This window comes from Sturnus vulgaris, chromosome 19, assembly GCF_052056855.1.
Source record: "Sturnus vulgaris isolate bStuVul1 chromosome 19, bStuVul1.hap1, whole genome shotgun sequence".
Taxonomy (NCBI): domain Eukaryota; kingdom Metazoa; phylum Chordata; class Aves; order Passeriformes; family Sturnidae; genus Sturnus; species Sturnus vulgaris.
Genome location: NC_142261.1, coordinates 7344958 through 7363502, shown reverse-complemented (window position 1 = coordinate 7363502; position 18545 = coordinate 7344958). Strand labels below are relative to the sequence as shown.

Sequence of the window (18545 nt, the reverse complement as noted above, 5' to 3'; positions counted from 1 at the left end):
AACTTGTTTGAGTGGGCTGGAAATACATTTTGAGCTGACAGCTCCTCACTTGGCAGCTACAGCACAACCCCAGATAGTGTGGATGGAAACTGCAGAGGGAACAAACTCTCAGTACAAAGGACAGAAAACACGAGGTCTCTCAAGGGTCTCCAAGGTGCCAGGCTGGTTAGAGAAGTTCAGAAGGTACCTATGAGATCTTTATTGCGGCGATCCATGGAAAGGTTTCTCAGGGCGATGGACACAGCCCTCACAACCTTGTCCGAGTCGGACTGGAGCAGCTCCACGAGCACGGGCAGCCCCCGCTCCTTGCGCACCGTCGCACGGATGTACGTGGACCACTGACCGGGGAAAACAAACAACACCGAGTCCTGTGAGCTCATACACCTGCTCCTCCCTCGCCCCTGGCATTTCTTTCAGTGCTGTAACCCATTTTTTTCTCTGCAAAGAACAGTTAGGTTGTGCGTGCTGATTCATCCCATTGCCTTAACCCTTCATTCAAGTTCACCATGCACCAAGGAAGAAAGGGTGTACGAGCTCATCCTGCAGCTAAGGCAGCTTCTGGGGGAAGAGGGCAGACACAGAAGGAAGGAGCATCATCTGCCAGCATCTGCTCTGTACACATCTTGGTGTGAAAACACATCCCTCTGGATTAGGAAAAAAGAGGTCACTTGGAAGAAACAGTAAAGCATCTAAAGCATCTGTTATCTTCCTCCTCCAATTTTATACTTTCATTTAAAACAAGCCTGTTTTTATTTAAAATAAGCTGAACTCAAGGCAGCTGTGAAACACTAACCTGCTGACCCTCAGGCTGCTATCAGCCCCACTTTACTGAGCAGTTCTAGAAGTGACTAGGCAAATCTTTGAGAGAATTGCCAGATTACCACTGGGGATGCTTCACGGAGGGTATTAGGAGACACTCTGGAGTGCAGTTTCCTCAGCAAACTGTTAAGCCAACAAATTAAGTATTCAGAACACCTGACTATCTAATACCAGGCTTTTCTGAAGACAAAGCAATGGTTAAGTGGTTGAAGTGGTGAAAGCTGATCATGGTTAAATTGTCATGAGCTCAGTGCCACTTCCACTACATAAACATCACTAGTCCAGAAGATGCAAAACGTCTTCAATAAGCAAATGGAAGTAATTTCCGTGACGTTCCCACGTCCTTCCTTTTTAAAGGATATACAAATGTACAAAGTAACAGTGCACTTACTATGGGACATCTCCTTGTTCTTTACTAACACAAAGGAAACAAAAAAGACTGAAGAGAAGACTGTACTCACCGTCCAGTTGCCAGCACTAAGGTTCTGCAAAGCTCCTGCTGCAGCTTCCAGTGTGTTGAAGTTCTGACTTTCGGTGAGGATGGAGAGGTACAGTCGGACCACGTCTGGCTGGTACAATAATTCAAAGCCTACAGGTGGGGCAAGAGGAAAACAGAAGCAAGAGAAGCAGAGAAGACAATGTATAAACAAACACATACCCTTATTTAATAACGTGAGAGAACAGCCAATTGAAAGCTGCTACAACAGAAAGAAGATCTTCCATGATCAGGACATTCTATCCACAGCTGTTGGAAATGGGGGAGACAGCAACTCATTCAGAGAAATGTTCACCTGGGCTGCAGGTCACTTTGCTTGTGTTAATGTTGACAATTCTTTCAGGAATCTGTGCTATGCTATAAACTGCCCAGCATGCAAGTAATGACAAGGTGACGAGACAATTTCTGCTTGCAACAATTATTACTTCGCATCTCTAGACTGGGCTGCAAATTCACCTTGCACTCCTGTCCTTGTTCAAATTTCTCTCAATACTTTTAGAGACACAAAGAGCAGGACCAAAGAGAGTGAGCTACACCATCCTGTCAGCCACACCCTGCACACACCTGGAGGACAGAAGGAAGAAGCAGGATGTCAAAGTGACCAGAACTCCTAAGTGTGAGGAGCAAGGAGGAACACTGACCCTAGTTCAAATATACAGCACAGAAATACGCTGGCATTGTCCCACACTGGGAGACTGTGACAGCCACATCTGTTCACTGTAGATCCCCAGTGTCACTCTATCAGCTGTGCAGTTTAAACTTGACAAGAATGAGAGCTATTCCCAGCTCTGCCAAGGATTTCCTTTTGTGATGCTGAGTAACTGACAGTAGCATCGTGTCCTGACTTCCTCATGCATAGGATTAGGATTTATGCATCTACCCACATTAAAAAGAGGATCTTAGTCAAGAACTCCATCACTCAAATTGCTGAACAATTTGAAGCAATTTTTATCTATCTTCCTTCACTAAGTGTAGCACAACACACTGCATCAATGAGGGCAGAGTATGTCAAGCATCTGCTTAAAGGACTGGCCAGACAAGCCATCTCCAAGTGCTGTTCAGGTAATGTGAACAAAAAACTAAACCCTTAAATTGCCTTGGTGGGTGCAGGATGGCACAAGCAACCTCTGGTCAATGTGACTCATCTGCAGTCACTATCTGGTGGCCTTTGGGATGTTTGCAGTATTGGGAAATGCAGCAAGCATTACACAGGAGGGGATTTCTAGAAAAACATGACATGAAAGAAAGCATAAAGGTTTGAAGAAGCCTGGGCAAAGAGGGAATTTCAAGCTTGTTTTGAGCAAAATAATTTTTATTATTTGTACACATGGAAAGAGTATTCTTCACACAAGATGCTGTCCTAGAATTGTAGCATAATTCAAAGCAAGTTTTCCACTAGTGAGACAGGAAACCTTCAAACACAAATCACTTTCTCTGCAGAATCACCCATCTCTCACACTCACATTGTAGATTATCATATTTTAGACATCTTGGAGCAATGCTGTACTATCCAGTGTGTATCCTCTTTTTTATTTTTCTTCCCCTGTTGCTAAAAGCTTCCTGAAATAAAAGCCTTGATTTAAAATTTAACTATTTCTCCACATTCTTCATACAAGTTATGGCTGTGTGGCTTTGTGAGTCAAGATCTTGGAACCCAGCCCTCTAAACCCTGTATAATACTGCCCATGAACACAAGCTGTGTTAAGCCCTAGCTGTACAGGGGGGACTTATCTCACCGAAAGCAAGCAAACACAATCAGCCAAGGTTTGTCCCATGCCAAAAATCCCATCTATGCATGAAGCACCATGAGGATCCAAGTGCTGGCTCATACTTTCCGTGCTCAGTCTCCCATGTGCATCCCAGCACGCTGGATCCTTCTCCAGTGACCAGATACTGAACCTGCTCCACGTCCGTGCCTCATTTTAATGCCACCACTTGCCTGCTACACATGACACCCTACAGGTATGTGCAAGCTGAAACAGATGGCAACCCCCAAAGGCATCCTGCCAATCCATACCACTGACTTTCCTCTTCTCCAATGTCCTCTCCTTGCACTGGGATCATTGCCCTTTATATTGAATGCTGAGGAAAAACTATCGTTACTTAATCCATGAAGCATGAGCAGTTGTACAGCTTTTCTCCATTCCTTGAATAAGTCTGTGATTATCTGACTCCAATATGACCTTCATATCACCCTTTTCCCCTGCCACTTCACAAGGTGAATTGGCAACCGAAGAACTTCTCAAGAAAAAACACTGCTGATAAGCGCCTGGTGTTCCTTTCCTGAACACTAATACTTGAAAATCTCTTAGGATAGCCTACCGGAATTTTGACACTGTTATCTTTTAAGGAAGCTTTGCTGAAATGTAAATCAGATCAGCAGAAGAGATGAAAGCAGGTTCATTAACAGATAATACTCCTACGGAATATTTTCCGCCTCTGTATCTGAGCTCAGACTCGCCTGTGGTTCAACAGGATGCAATTGTTCAGCCACTCTTCTGTTTAGAAGTACCCAGTTGTAATTTCGGCACACTTGGAAACAGCCCCACACTGTTACTCTGTCCTATTATTTAAATGCAGTCTGTGATGTGCCCTTTCTGTCGGTCTGTACGCTCCTTTTTGGCAGGACACACTTCATTCTTCAGAGCCCCTTGCTGTGTGTGAATACTGAGATGCTCCAACCCCCTCACCTCTGCTCCCCTCCTGTGGCCACAGCTGCATTCCAGTCACGCACCTCTCACCCGCTCCCTGTCATTACCTCTCTCCATGCATGAAAGCCTCTCCTTTTTCCTACTTACTAATGTAAGAGCATCTCAAAAATGCCCTCACCTTCTCTCTTCAATAATGCACAGCATTTTCTCTACCAACCACCAGCACCTTCCTGCTCTGGGGCATAACTCCTTAGCAGGTGGTAGATGATTCCCACCTCATTCCACACCCCCCTCCCTTTCCAACTTACATTTATGCCTCTGCCCCATTGGCACCTGTCTTAAACAGAGTCAGCCAGTGCTACACACCACACACAGCTCTGTCCTTGTCCTCCCTCCTGCCTCCCCTGCTCCTGTCCCAGCAGCGCAGCTCTTCTGGGTCAGCCCGGGTTTGCCAGGCAAAGGCAGCAGGAGCTGCTGAAGTCAAGTATCAAGAATGCCCCGCATGGAGAATGCTCATTAGCAGGGATGAGAAACTAATAACAATAAAGTTGCTGCTGCACTGGAGGGTTTTCCCTATCTGACAGCAAGCTGACACTTTTCATAAGCATTATAGTGCCTTAAAAAGAAACAAACAAGTTTTATATTTTCTCCATCTGCCTCCTGTCTTAATGAATCCAGCTCTGCTATTTATAGGATGCAATTTGTCTGAATTATTATGAATTTTCTTCCAGTGTTGCATGAAGGCTTTGCACATTTTTCCATGAAGCGCTTCAAGCACGTTCCTGGGAAGCACAGCTGGTCTTACCTCCATTAAGCATTTGCTTCTTTTCAGAACTGATTTCCTTAATTTCAAGATCATCCTAATTATTTTTTCAGGTAATGCTACTTTTATGCAATATACAGCTAACTCGTTACACCCATTTAAAAATGGATAGAAGAAATGAGAAAAGAGGGTCATTAGTGATAGAGAATACATCAAACGATAAAAACAGCCATTGTTTTTCTTTTTACTTTAAAAAGCTGTTTTAATTATAGCCCAGATTTAGCACTGCCCTTAAAAAAATAATCTTCCTGGAATAAATGAGATTTTTCCATTGGTTATGGATTTGTGCTGAGTTGCAATCTACACTGTTTTTCCTGGAAAAGCATGGAGATAAGTAATTTATTGCTTCTTTCATTGCAGAAAGCAAAGTAAACAGTTCACTGTATTAGCTTTTGGCTTTCAGAGAAAAAGAGAAATGCCTTGGACACTCATGTCACTGTGAGCATCAGACCTTTTGAAGTGTGCAAGCATTCCCCCAGCTAACAAGAACGTCTCACAGAGGAGTATCTTCCATATTAGAGTCATCTGCAATACACTGCAGTCTCATCTTTCTCAGAAATAGGAAGATGAGCTTTTTTTGCAGCAGAATTCCTCAAACTGGCAAATGGGACTAGTTCTGCGTGAAGTTCACATTACCAGGATGTGGCAAGTAGATTATTTGCCCAGTGACAGCACAGACAGCAATTTGAATCCTGAATGGAAAACACCTGAGGAATTAGCTGGGGCTGATCAGCCATCTCCATCCCTTCAGCCCTCAGTCCCCGTGGTGAGAATGATGCAGCAGCTCCTGGATTATCTCCTCCACAGAACTATTTGCTTTCATCTTGCCAATGCTGATCCTGTGCCTATACTTAGCTACATTCTGGCAATAACGCAAAATACTGCACCAGGTGCCTATCTCTGATACACTCGCTTAATCCCAAATTCAGACAACTCTTTTTGAAACAAGGCTGCCAAATCTATTCCCCTTCATCACCCATTCCATTTAGGATTTATTCCCCCACCACAGGCATGGGAAATGATACATGTGTAGATGCTGGACAGATGAGAGACCTGCTGCTGCAGCATAAATACACTGCTTAATTTTCTATCCACACAAAACCTCTGGACTGATGCTTAAAACAACTGTCAAATTTCATAGGAGCTGGAAGGATGCTGGCAACGCTGTAGAAAAAACCTAAGCAACTTCTAAACTGGGGGGGTAGGTGGGTGTGTGTGTGTCTGTGCAATCACTAAAGTGAACTCTGATAGCTACTCACTCTTGCAGTGTGCAGAGGCAATTCCCACTTACTGCACTTTGGTTTGGACAGAAGATGCAGCGCACGTGGACCCCTTGAGGGCTGTCCCCAGAGCAGGAGGTGCATTCCCAACCCCACAGCCCCGAGGGGAGCTCCGGGGCCGCTGTGCTCGCCCTGAGCCGCACCTGCAGCACCGGCAGATGGAGCGAGAGGAGCCCGGACGGCTCCTCCTCCGCAAGGTCACCCGAAAACACACTCTGCACAGTGAAAAAGCATCTCCTCAGCAACCAGGAAGCTATCAGCCAAAGGCCAAAAACAAAAGAAAAAATAAAAGAGAGTAAAGAATCATGACGGTAAAAGAAATGAACACAGGATCTGCAGGAAAGAAAAGCTCTACAGCCCTTGGACTCCTGCCCTCTGCTGACAAGCGGCCGGTACCTTCACCACAGCCTGTGCAGTTCATTGTCTGCGAGGTCTAAACCAGGGCTCAGAAGTATTTGCTACAAAAATGTTTTCAGAACCCTTCAGCAGCAGATCAGTCCTACAGTTCAACTCTCCCGTTCCAGGAACCCCTCACCCCGCAGTGTGGTTTTATGTGGTTTTACAGCAGACTACATGAAAAGCCCCATAGAAGGCTGGGGGAGGCAGCTGGTTACTTTCGTAAAAACAGTAATCAGATCCCTGAAAAACCCGACCCATCAGCCCCATTCCATCTGTACGCTGTGCTTCAGCACCCAGTGCACAGAGCAGCTTGAATGCCAACACAAACTTGCAAGACTCTTCTAATTGAAAGGCTTAACAGCAGCGAGAACGCAGCCAGCTCCAACAGAGCCAAAGGCTTGGCATAACTGCCCGAGAATGCAGCTCGATGCAGATACATGCAGAATACTGAGTGTCACACAGCAGAGGCACAGCAAACTCTGCAACGAATGAAGATGAAATAATAGGTGGAAAGTTCTGAACAGTCCCTGTGGCTTTCACTTCAAGGTACAGCACAAGTCAGGACAGGTACTGAGCTTACTGCAGAGATTCAATCACGAATGCAGCATCCACCACTGAGCAGCAGCTCTGAAGACAGGCAGAACAGCCTTTGAACAGTATTGAAAAGAACAACCAAAATAATGTGGGACACATAAGACTCGAACAGGCTTGAGGGAATGTTTAAGAAGAGTTTTTCTATTTAGGAAATGAATACCACAGTGTGTGACCTTACCAACTAATCTACTAAGTCATACACAAGTTCTAAAATGATGTACACTCTTCCCAGCTTATCACATACTCCCACAATGACAGCAGCACTGGCACACTACTCAAAAAGGGAAGCAAACAAACCCCCAGCCCAAAGGATGTTAACAGGAATGTTACCAGCACTACCAAGAGTGAGGTATGCAAAAAACCAACACAGGGAGCTAGGGTGACTGTGGGAAGACAGAAAGGCAGCAAGGAAAGGAAATGGGAGGGCAAGCCAGTAGAGGAGAAAGGATGCCTGGGAAAGCAAACTGTCTTTTGCTATTTCTATTATTCTTTACATTTCCCAAGCTCCACAAGCCGACAACAAAGTACTTCTTACAGAGTGTGATTAATACAAGGTTGGTTACATCCCACTTCACAGCCAAAGAATATGCAATTCAACAAAAAGGTGGCTCATTCAAACAGAACCCATTTTGACCTTGTGTGAGTTCCAGCACTTCTGTTTTCTGTGACCACACATTTTAGAGCTAATACAGTTTTCCCTTTCCAAAGGATCTGCAAGCAGCATTTCCCCAACAGTGTTTGACACACTGCCCGATGCAAGTCTTTTTCCAAACATATGCAGCTAAGTCTCTTGGCAACTGGAGATGTTCCATTAACAAACATCCTTTTCTCCTCACTAATGAGGAGCAAAGACTCTGGAGGACCAATACTTAATGAGAATCTCAAAGCTGCTGCAGATAACTGGAGCACTACCCAAGCTACTGGTTTGAAAGGGGAACGCTCTGTCGTGCAGGGCTGCCACTGAAGCACAGGGAATCCCCAGCAGCCAGGCTGATGCAGGGATGGGAGAGCTGCTGAAGATCTGCACCCGCAGGGAGAGGAGACACGTGGGTGAACTGCAGCACATTTAAGCATTTCTAGGTCACCTTTGGCAATGTTTTTTGTTTGCTTTTGAGAAACACCATTGTTACAAGCAACAATGCTTTGGATTGGAGTTAAACCCTTTGGCTGCATGATTAAAATGGAGAGTTCATGTAAATAGCTTCCTTTACCCCAGTCCCAGAAGACTTGCCTCTGACCTTGCAGACTCTCTGTACAGTACATGAAATGTTAACACTTGCTCTCTCACCAGCTTCTCTAATCTGAAGTTATTTTTATTTATTTCACAGTGATAACTGAATGCATTTTCTTTTAAAGGGAACAGGACAATCAAATTCCAAAAGCAAATCTGTTTCGAAATGCAGTTTATCTAAAAATCAAATATTAAATAAAATTTTCTCCTTCGGTCTTGCACACAGAGCACACACTGGAGTCTTTGGGCTGTGAGCTACATATCAAATGCAAACTGCTTGGAAGGACAGGCTCCTCTTTCCCCACCACCAGCTTACCATGGTGTTTGCAAGCTCCCAGAATGCAGCCCAGGCCCTGCATCACCACTGCAACATCTCAAAGTGGGACTTGGTTCAAAATCCTGGCTCACATACGTAAGTGAGTACGAAACTAATTTGCATCAAAGGTCTGCCAGCTCTGCAGGGTTTCACAGTGTGACACTGCCAGCCTTGCTGGAATTTCTGGCAGCTCAGGCACACGCAGGACTCTAAGCCAGGGATGAACATTCTCTGGCCTGCAGAAGGGCTGTGTCCAGGGGAGCATCTCTCACTGCTTGCCCCTTACTCTTGCCTCAAACACCACGGTGTTTTAAGACAAAAGACTGATTATGCTTATCAGGCTGCTGATCTCACTGACAGCAGATCAATATGCCAAGAGAGCAGCAATACTCCTAGATGTGAGCAATCCTGCCTGCTCCCTTCAGGGAAGCTCCTTCCTGAAGCTTCTTGGTTGGGTTCACACCTCTAGCAGCTGGGCACAGTGATGATATGCATTGCACTGGGGACTTCTTAAACAGACAGCAATCCAGCCCATGCATACAAGATCAATATCAAGCATGTCATTGATCATATTATGTTTCCCTGGGAGGGAAAATCTGAATTTCCAGATGCTGTCTGCTACAGCAAAGGGATATTTGAACAACAGTGACAAGGTCAAACATCCATGCTTATTCTTTTAGATCTCAGTGCTGCTGCTGCTCCTATTGGCCATGGGTGCCTCTGATATGTCTGCTCCTGTCTCTGCGAGGGTCCAGAATTACATGAGTGACTGGTTTTTTTCTCCTCGCTGAAAAGACCCAGACGGCAGTGCCTGGTGACCGCTCACATGCCCCGAGGGGTGTCTCCTTGTGCGTGTCACCAAACAGCTCTATTCTGTCACTCCTCCTTTTCAGCCAGAGAAAGCAACTCCAAGGACTGCACAATCCTCTCCAGAAAGCAGAACACTGCCCAGCCTGCCCGGCTTACCTGGCTCCTGGGCCACTGACACCAGCTGGAAACGTGGAGGGGCCCAGCTTAGTGACACCAGAGCTGCCAACTCCAACCAAGAATATGTGGGGATGCCACAATAATCCAAACCCACAGCATTGCCAGACATCACTTCCTAACTGCAGTAACGAGGTGACACTACAGAATGCCTCATCTGGGCACAAGCAGGCAGGAAGTGCCCCTTTCTTCCTAATGGAGAAAGGCTGTAAGTGGAGGAATCTCTAGGCCTGAACATGCTTACTCTCTGCCTCAATAGGACTTGAATCCACTGCTTTTTAGAGCATACTGCAAGCCTCTTCCATTTAGCTAAGCTTTCCCAAAGGAACAAAATAAAGAAAAATATGGCTGGCAAAGCTAATGAGGATTGGGAACGTGAAGAAAATTATTGCTTTCCATATTAGATAAACAAATGTGTTTTTTCAACTAGCATTCACATATTCATTTGTGTTTTCTGTGACTTTTCCTTGAACTAAGACAATCAAATGCAGGCAAAAACGTTTTCCTTACAGCCCTCACCTACAGCTCTGAAAATCACAACACAGCTTTCTGATCACAGCTGCCATGCAGAGCAGCTGAAGAGACCTGAGACTCTTTATACTGCCAAACAAGTGCAGATGCCTAATTGTCCAGCCCAACCATCAGCAGGTTTGAGCTTAGTGTATTAAAACGTGTTTATTACAGAAAGAGATACTGAGTGATTCCCTGAAGGAAAGCCCATTAAAAAAAAATAAAATATTACACCACAGCTATGTCCAGCAGTAAAACACAATGTGTTGCTGTTAGTACCTTATCAACAAGTCCAAGAGCCTCATAACACAAAAATGTCTCAGAACTGGAGTCATCACTGAAAATCAACAGCACTGTTAAGGGACTCCTTCCTTTAATTTGTGGCTGCCTGAACCTACCATTTTCTTTCCTCTGCTCTTCAGTGTGTATTTAACCAAGGATCATGTGTTCCAGATTGCCCTTTTTCAGCCTCAAGCCCCTGTACAACACAGCTTTGCAGTTCTAGATGCCAATCAGCTGCTCTTACTCCAGGAAGCTAATGAGCTTTTAGCTTCCTCCCGGCTCAGTAGAAACCTGTCTGCAGAGAAAAACTTACTGCAAAAGAACTGTGCACTATTGAGTCCTTGGCTCCAGATGCCACCTAAGCATATTTATTTTATTAAAACGATTCTGACTTTATTTAGAACTGTTGAGATATTGAACAGCTTTATAAACTTTCTGTCATAAAATGCCAGCAAGTAGAGAAGCACAGCAAAGGGAAGAAACACTCCAGCAGACAGCTGCATGACAAAATAAAAAACCCTACATGGTAATGCATATTTAGTTGAAATATCCACACACCCTCAGACATGAAATACTGAGGTATGCAAGAAAGGTAGAAAAAAGAACAGAAAATGCTTTCTTACCTCTACAGACCTCTGAAGTATCTTCTCTCCTGTCTCCAAGATGGTGTATGAAACGTGCTGGATCGTGAGACCAGGTATGGTCCCAGCAAGTGCCCTCCCCTCCCAAACGAGACACCAGCCACAGAAGCCCAGTAGAGCGAAGGGGCTGTGGGGTGGAGCAGAGGCTGTGGGGCTGGCAGTGTGCACCGTGGGCTCCAGCACTGCGAGCACAGAAGCGTGAGCTGGTTCCGCTGAGCCGGCAGCCGAGGGAAGGAGCAGCCGCTCTCCTGGAGCCAGGCTGGGCTCAGGGTGGCTGCAGGCACGACCAGTGCTTGGCCTGGACACAGCAGCCACACTCCCCCAGACCTCCACAGACCTTCCAGCTTCCACCAGGTGTGTGGGGAGCTGAGCTGTGGGAGGACCCTCAGCACCTTCTGCGCAGTTATGCATTGGGGTGCTGGCACTAAAACCAACCCGCAAAGCAAACCCAAATCCTCCATCACTCAGGAACTTACAGAAACAGGATTACTTTGTCAGGTGTGGGACTTATGGGGGTTTCCATTAGCTATGCTTCAAAACATTCCTGCTGCTGAGGGACCTCCTGCTCGGGTTTGAAAGCCCACAGGGTCCTGACAAGCGCTTGGGGGGATCAGAGCCGGAGCTGTGACAGACCAGGATCGACTGACAGCATTTCCACTCGGGCTGGCACCTGCCAGGCTCTCCCTTTCACAGCACGTCTGGGTTTTATCTTCGGTGCCAAGGGAAAAACAATGTCAAGAAAAAATCCCAAATCTTCCAGAGCTCATGTACACCGAAATATGCTTAGAAGCCAAACTGAAAGCTTCTTTCTGGGTTACTCATGCTTCACCGAGTCTTCTTATACTTCCACTGCTCATCATGATTTTTATATAAAGTCTCATAAATGGTCATAAGCCATTACACAGGTATTTGGTTATTCATATCAATTCAGCTGCTTGTTAGAGGCCCATCTGCTTAAGGCAGTGAAGGGCTGCAGAAATCCACAGTTTGAATTCCTCAAATAGGAAGGCAGAATAAATTTTTCTATTCTCCAGTGGATATACCCTCACAGAAACATCAAACATCTCAAAATACATCCCAGTAAGAAGGAAATATTTGGATATAAACAACTCATCTTTTTTAGGGGAAGCTAATCGGAATCCAAGCTGAGCAGAAGCTACCAGGTCCAGTCTCAGCCTGCAGAAATGAAAGGTCAGTGGCTCCTAATCACTGGGACCAAAGCCTGTTTGGTTCATTACATGCAAAGTCCTGCAATCTTGCCTTTATAAGCATTTTATAAGCAACTGCCATATGGAACGACTCCCACATGTTAATAAATAATTTATTATACGCCAACCCAAACACTTCCTCAAATCCTGTTTGTGTCCTGAAATTGCTAATTAGTTCCTGCTCCAGCTTCCAAAGTCAAAAGTGTGTTTCAATTCCTCTCTCTATTTCATGAAAGCTGCCTCATGCACCCAAAGGCAGCCCAGTGCCTCTAATCTGTCTCAATTACAGTCACTGTGCTGCTGTCAGGCAAGTATCTCCCAAGCATCCAAGAAAACGAATTTGATGTTTTCAATGTCAAATGAATGTCAGGCCAGAGTGGAAGAAGCACAGAAGCTTTTCCTTAACTTCTCTAATAGAAAAATGGACTTTGCAGCCCAGCTTTTTAAAGGTACTGAATTTGGGTACTTAATTCTCATGGATTTCAGTGTAAGCTAGAAACATTAATGCCTCCAAGAACAGAGATTCTACACTCATCCTCAAAGCATCGTATCCAGGCAGGGATTACAGATGATGAGACAAGAGAAGATGCTGCTGCTCCTCCCTCATTTAAATTGGGACACATTGGAACATACCACATCAAAGCACTGAGTGAACAGGTACTCTCCCTATTGCTGCCAACCATTCTCTGCAGCTTTCTGGAAAACCAGGGAAGTTTCTATTAAGTGTAAACCTGCCTGCTGTTCGGTGCACTGCCTGAACATTGGATAATCACAGGCAGAACGGACACAAAACCAGCTCTGCCTATAGAATAATAGATTTCCTGGAAACACAGATTTTACTGTAAAACTTAAAGTTGGACTAAAATGTGAGGTAAGACAACATGATCTGGAGAGAAGCAGATCCCTGAAGCCTTAAGTGGCTAAACACACACACAATACAACCACAAATAAATCTATTTGCAAGTTAAAAAGAAGAAGAGAATGGGGCCTCAATGTGTAGCAATGAGTAAGAAACTTTGCTGCAATGAATAAAGGGAGCACAGAGACATTTTTCAAGAGGTGAAGGGGAACATTACACAGCATCCAACTGCAGCATGCCCCATCTTCACCACCCTACAGCAATGTCCTGCATTCATAAAGCAGCAAAAAATCATACGAGAAATTTTGCAACAAAGCCACAGCGGCCACTACCTCAAAGCAAGTGACAGCTTCTTTGAAACCATTTCATCGCCTTTAAAACAGTGAAAAGATCCCCAACCCAACAGCCACTTTGTCTAGGAGAGTTTTCAATTTCAATGCAGCTTTCTTATGGTAATATTATGCAATTAAAAATTGAGCTTAAAATTACCCATGTAAAAGATTCTAAGCAGAAACTGACATTTACTGTGGAGGTTGTTCATGCCTATAGAAAACTCTGAAAAGGTCAGTATAAATGCAAATAGGAGGAGATACTTCCTCAAGAGTACAGAAATTTCCACCATGTTAGAGCCTATACCCATTTCTCCATGCAAGGCAATCTTATGAATGCCCTGATGGCTTCCCATGGGCCATATGAATTCAGACACTGATCTAGAAATAAGTTTCCAGAGTTCAGTGAAACAACTGGCACCAAATGTTCAGTGTTTTAGGGAAAGTACGATCCAGCTACACAGAAAACTGCCAATAGAGTTTACTGCCCATGGGTTTAATCTCAGCAGTGTTTTCAGCAAGCACATGTTGGATTTGGAAGGGATGTGCTTATTAGAATTTATCTATTAAGCAAAACCTTGCAGAACTGCCCAAATCCAAGTCACACGTGTATTTCCCAAGTCTTACATTTTGGAAACTATCACTAACCTGAAATACTCTCCCAGGAACAGCGCTCATGTAATTGAATAAATAGGATTAGGTCTCATGTTCCTAACACCCCCAGTTTCTCAATCCTTGAGAAATTCTGAACACACTGCCAAGAACACAACACTTCAGTCATCCTTCCCATTTCTCTCTCATCTCTTCTCTCACACATCTGCAGGTTGCCTTGTGTGCTCTCTCACTTTATTACTCAATGTGAAAAGCAGCCCCAAAAGGAGAGTGGGAAACCTGCATCTGCAAGGAATACAGGTTTCCAATTTCCTTAGTGTTTAAAGGTCACTGGACACTCCAGGTAAGGCAGATCCTTTCTCTAGACCTTCCTCTTGCCCCCTCACACTCTGAATGAGATTTGAGATGTTTTCCCTTTCTCATTATTTTTAAGCTCTCAGCAGGATAAAATGCAATTATATGCTCAATCGTGATTACAGATTTGCTAGTTGTGATTTTAGCAGTCTCAAAACAAAACTCATTAGATTAAATGTTCTTCCTGGCTTTGTATGAGAGGGACAAGAAGAACTGATATCTCTAAACAGAGTGGACTTGCTAGCATGAGCAAGTTAGGAAGATACTGCTTTAGCAATCAGGAAATCTCATCCCTGTTTCCAGCTGAAATGCCCTGTAACTGCACCACTCACTTCAGCAGTGGTGCCCCCTTTCCCCTCCCACATCAGTACAGCCTTGCTTATCCAGAGCTGGCCTGCTCAAGTGGACTGTCACAGTGTGCTGGTACTCACACTTGACTGAGGCTACTAGTAAAAAAACCCACAAAGTTGCTCTAGACATCTCTGACAAAAGCAACAGGATTTTTAGCAAAGATGGCAAGGTGTGCAAAACACGAATGAATTGGGCACGAGGAGCAAGGAACTGCTCTCCACATTGCCTCCCTCCACATCTGCCTGAACCAGGGTCTATTCCTGCACGGACAAATGACATTTCATGCTATTACAGACTTTCAATTTTTCCTGTGATCAAGACACAGAAAATTCAGGGCCGAAACTAATGGTCTGTGAGGCTGAAATAAAAACGCTCTCCTTTCTACCACATACTGATCAACATTCTCACTGATCATCTGGAAATGCCTGGGTCAGCAATCAAGCTCTCAGTGGGTTCAAAGCAACCAGCAGTTGGATTGACATTGCTTTCTAAACCATGCAGAGGTAAGGTTCCCCCCCTCCAGTTGACAGGTAAATTTAAGTGACTGCTTTACCATGTAAAATGCTTGCTTCTCAGTTCAAGGTCATTTTTCTTCAATCCACAGTTAGAGGTATATGGCACATTAAGTCCTATAATTCCCCTGTCATGGTGGAGAAGGGGGGGAGCTTTTAAGCCTGTGCAGAGCACTCAGGGTTACAGAAATAAATATGGCTTTACATAGCAGCTTTCACATTCAAGATATCTCACAGTGGTTTACAAAGTAATGAGTCAGATAATAGGGCTGCAGCAGCTGTGCAGGTACACTCACTGGAAATTAATGCTGAGAAAACATAAGTCTTAATTTTTCGATTCTCTTTATTTGCTCTTCTGCAAAACATGACTGCAGCTTCAGCCTGACTAATGAGCATCATGGCTTCTGCAATTTAAAACACCCAGGTTATTTGACATTCCAGTTTGTTTTAATTTTCAGATTAACTCTATGATTAAAGCTCTCCATTAACTATAATACTGTTCAAGCAAAAGTGGAAAAAATGCATGTCTTGGCTGCACTGTGAGGAAGGTCTCCTTGCCTGATCTCTAGTACCACAATTTGCAATTAGTTCAGAATCACACAACTATTTGATTTTCATTCCCCTTTCTCTCCCCCATCATTAGCTGTTATAAGCAGACTCTCAAAGGCTGATTATTATGAAAAGAGGATTCCATGGTTTACTGTGCTGGCACCAGTAAAGTATGTATTGTAAGTAAAAATATATTTCCTTTGAAACAAGCCGTATCTCGAGGTGCAACCTGATATACTCAATTTTGTATATATGCTCCTTTCTCAGGTTCCACGGGCAAATGGACTTTCTCATTCTTCTCATCTGAGTCACCTAACCTACCAGTTGTGGATTAAGCTGTTTTGGAAAACTGTGCTGGTTTTATGTAGACATACTTGTCCTGGCGGACTCTGTAATCAGTTAATGAGAGTCACACAAAAACATGAAAGGAAACGTGGGAGGTCACCTGGGCCAGCCCCCTGCTCAAAGCAGGCTCAGTGCCAAAATAAGACCAAGCTATTATGCTTTTGTCCAGTCAGGTCTTGAAATCCTTCAATGATATAAAAAGAACCCTTCAAAACCCCTGAGGAACCTGCTCCAATGCCCAATTCTGTGGCATTAGCCTCCATTTCTGTGGGCAGGAGGACACCAGATGGGACAGGTGCCTTCAGTGAGACTCCAGTGATGTCTGTCTAGTGCTGAGCTCTGGAAGCACCGAGTCACCTTGGGCTCTCAGAAATGCATGTTCTGGTTACTCCTAAAGGCACAGCCTTCAGAACACTCACCCAGAGCTGTAACTACCTCCTTTGCTTCTGCTCACACTATTTCTGGAAATCTGGAAAGAGATTTAAATCAACATTACACCACTTTTCTGCCTCAGCTGTTCTGAACCTTTCTGCAGTTCTCTTAACTTGTCAAGCAGCTTCGTCAGCACAACTTTGCTGTGGTACTTTTGATGGAAACCAGAGACAACCGTAACTTCGTGCAACAAGGCTTTTGTAATTGATTTTGACATGAAATTTCATCTCTAAATTCTGACAGAAGCTGAGTTCCTCCTCCCTGAGCTTCCTGGCGGTACTGGCTGGGCAACCAGGACAACTTCTGAATTCATACCCCTCTTCAAAGGATCATTTCATTTTTTATGCTTATGCTAGAAGGGAGGGGGGGAACTCAGAGATTTCATTGTTATTGTTTCTTAACGGAAACGAAATGGCATGGCAGAAGCTGACATAATGCAACAGTGATGGGTGGGTGCATGGAGTGAGTCCTTCACTGCAGTCACTGAGTCCCAAGACTGAGGCAGCTACAGTTATGAGGGATAAGCATCTTCCCATCAACTCCTGCTTTTATTCCTGGCAGGCTTTCTTGGCACATTCTCATTTTATAAACAGTCCTGGAGTAGCATCTGTATAATGAGCTATGCTCTGTAATAACAAGCATTCTATTTTAGAGTAACAATTAGAATGGCTTGTAGAATAGAAATGCTAAATGAGACATACAAAAACATATACACAACCTGAAATACGGGGAGGGAAGAGAATTTACCATTCTCAGCAGGGCAAACAGTACAGGAAAAGCTGTGAAAATTAAAAACATATGACTGACAACTATACCTTTCCAACATTAACTATTTTTTATCATAAATATTAGCCAAGTGGAAATGACATGAAAATCCAATCAGTAGTTGCAAAGTTAAGATGCTGCATTACCAGAGAGCAACATTGCTGTAACTGAAGTAAATGTAGCTGGACAGTAAAACTTACCAAGATTTCCAGAAAGGGGTATACATAAACCTTTTACTTCTCAATAAAAACACAAAGTAAGTGCAATATGCATAGTGAGAGCACAAAGCAATTCACACTATCACATTTGCAAAATTCTCTCTGTAACGTGAACACCTCGGTCCATTCCCACAGTATTGCACTGGGGCAAACCTCTACCATCCACCTTTAACTGAAATCATGTTTTTATTCAATTTTTCTATCACTGTGCTGCTAGCAACAGCTGGGATACAGAATACTTCAGCAGAATTTTGGGGTTTTTTTACAAATAGAACACGTGCACTCCATTTGCATGTTATCACAGCAGCAGTGAAAACACTAATTATTTTAGTGAAGGTAATTATTCTAGCTATTATTTTGGTGAAGTATTTCTTCTAGTGAAGGCAGTGGAAGTAGCAGGCTTTTCATTAACAGGTTCACTATAACCCCAGCAACTGAATACTATTAACTTGCCTAAGGCCATTCAGAAAGTCAGCAGCAATGCTGGACTGGGAAAATGAGACTCTTCTTCCAGTTCTGTCTTTAGCTGAAGCTCCAGATCACTCCATCTCCTCATTAGCTGCTGTAATTACCATGTGCTCTAGTGGAGCTCCCGCTGTTTAGTTTTTCATAGGCTACTTTATTATGCAAGTATATATAGGCTCTTCCTGTTTAAGATGCCTAAATCTCATTTTCTGTGCACTTACAACTTGGCCACAAATTCACATCAAGTTGGAAAGGGAATTTACCACCTGGGATTCCTGTCTTCTGAAGATATTGCTAGTTATTATAATAAATCTGTATTCCTGGGTGTCAGCCTCAGGCAAGAAGAAGTTGGAAGCTGACTACTGGAGTCTTTTTATAGTCCCATGAGAGCCACAGGTGAAAGAACTAAAGATGGGGAGGGACAATCTTGCCTCCAACTATCAGCTTTTTCCCTTTATTTGCTGAGGGAGACTAAACATTCGAGAATGCCAAAGAAGGATAAAGAAGAGGAATAGCTGTT

General features: G+C 44.0%; 1 protein-coding gene across 11 annotated transcripts in view; it reads right to left on the bottom strand.

Moving 5' to 3' along the window:
* The window catches only part of ARVCF (ARVCF delta catenin family member), a 245977-nt gene that overhangs the window by 17554 nt on the left and 209878 nt on the right, over positions 1–18545 (bottom strand). For all 11 annotated transcript variants that reach the window (XM_088176225.1, XM_088176232.1, XM_088176227.1 and 8 more), the window contains 2 exons: positions 1281–1408; positions 188–338 (listed from right to left, as the gene is read on the bottom strand). In XM_088176225.1, coding sequence (XP_088032351.1) covers positions 188–338; positions 1281–1408 — 279 coding nt within the window. The remainder of the gene's footprint in view (positions 1–187; positions 339–1280; positions 1409–18545) is intronic.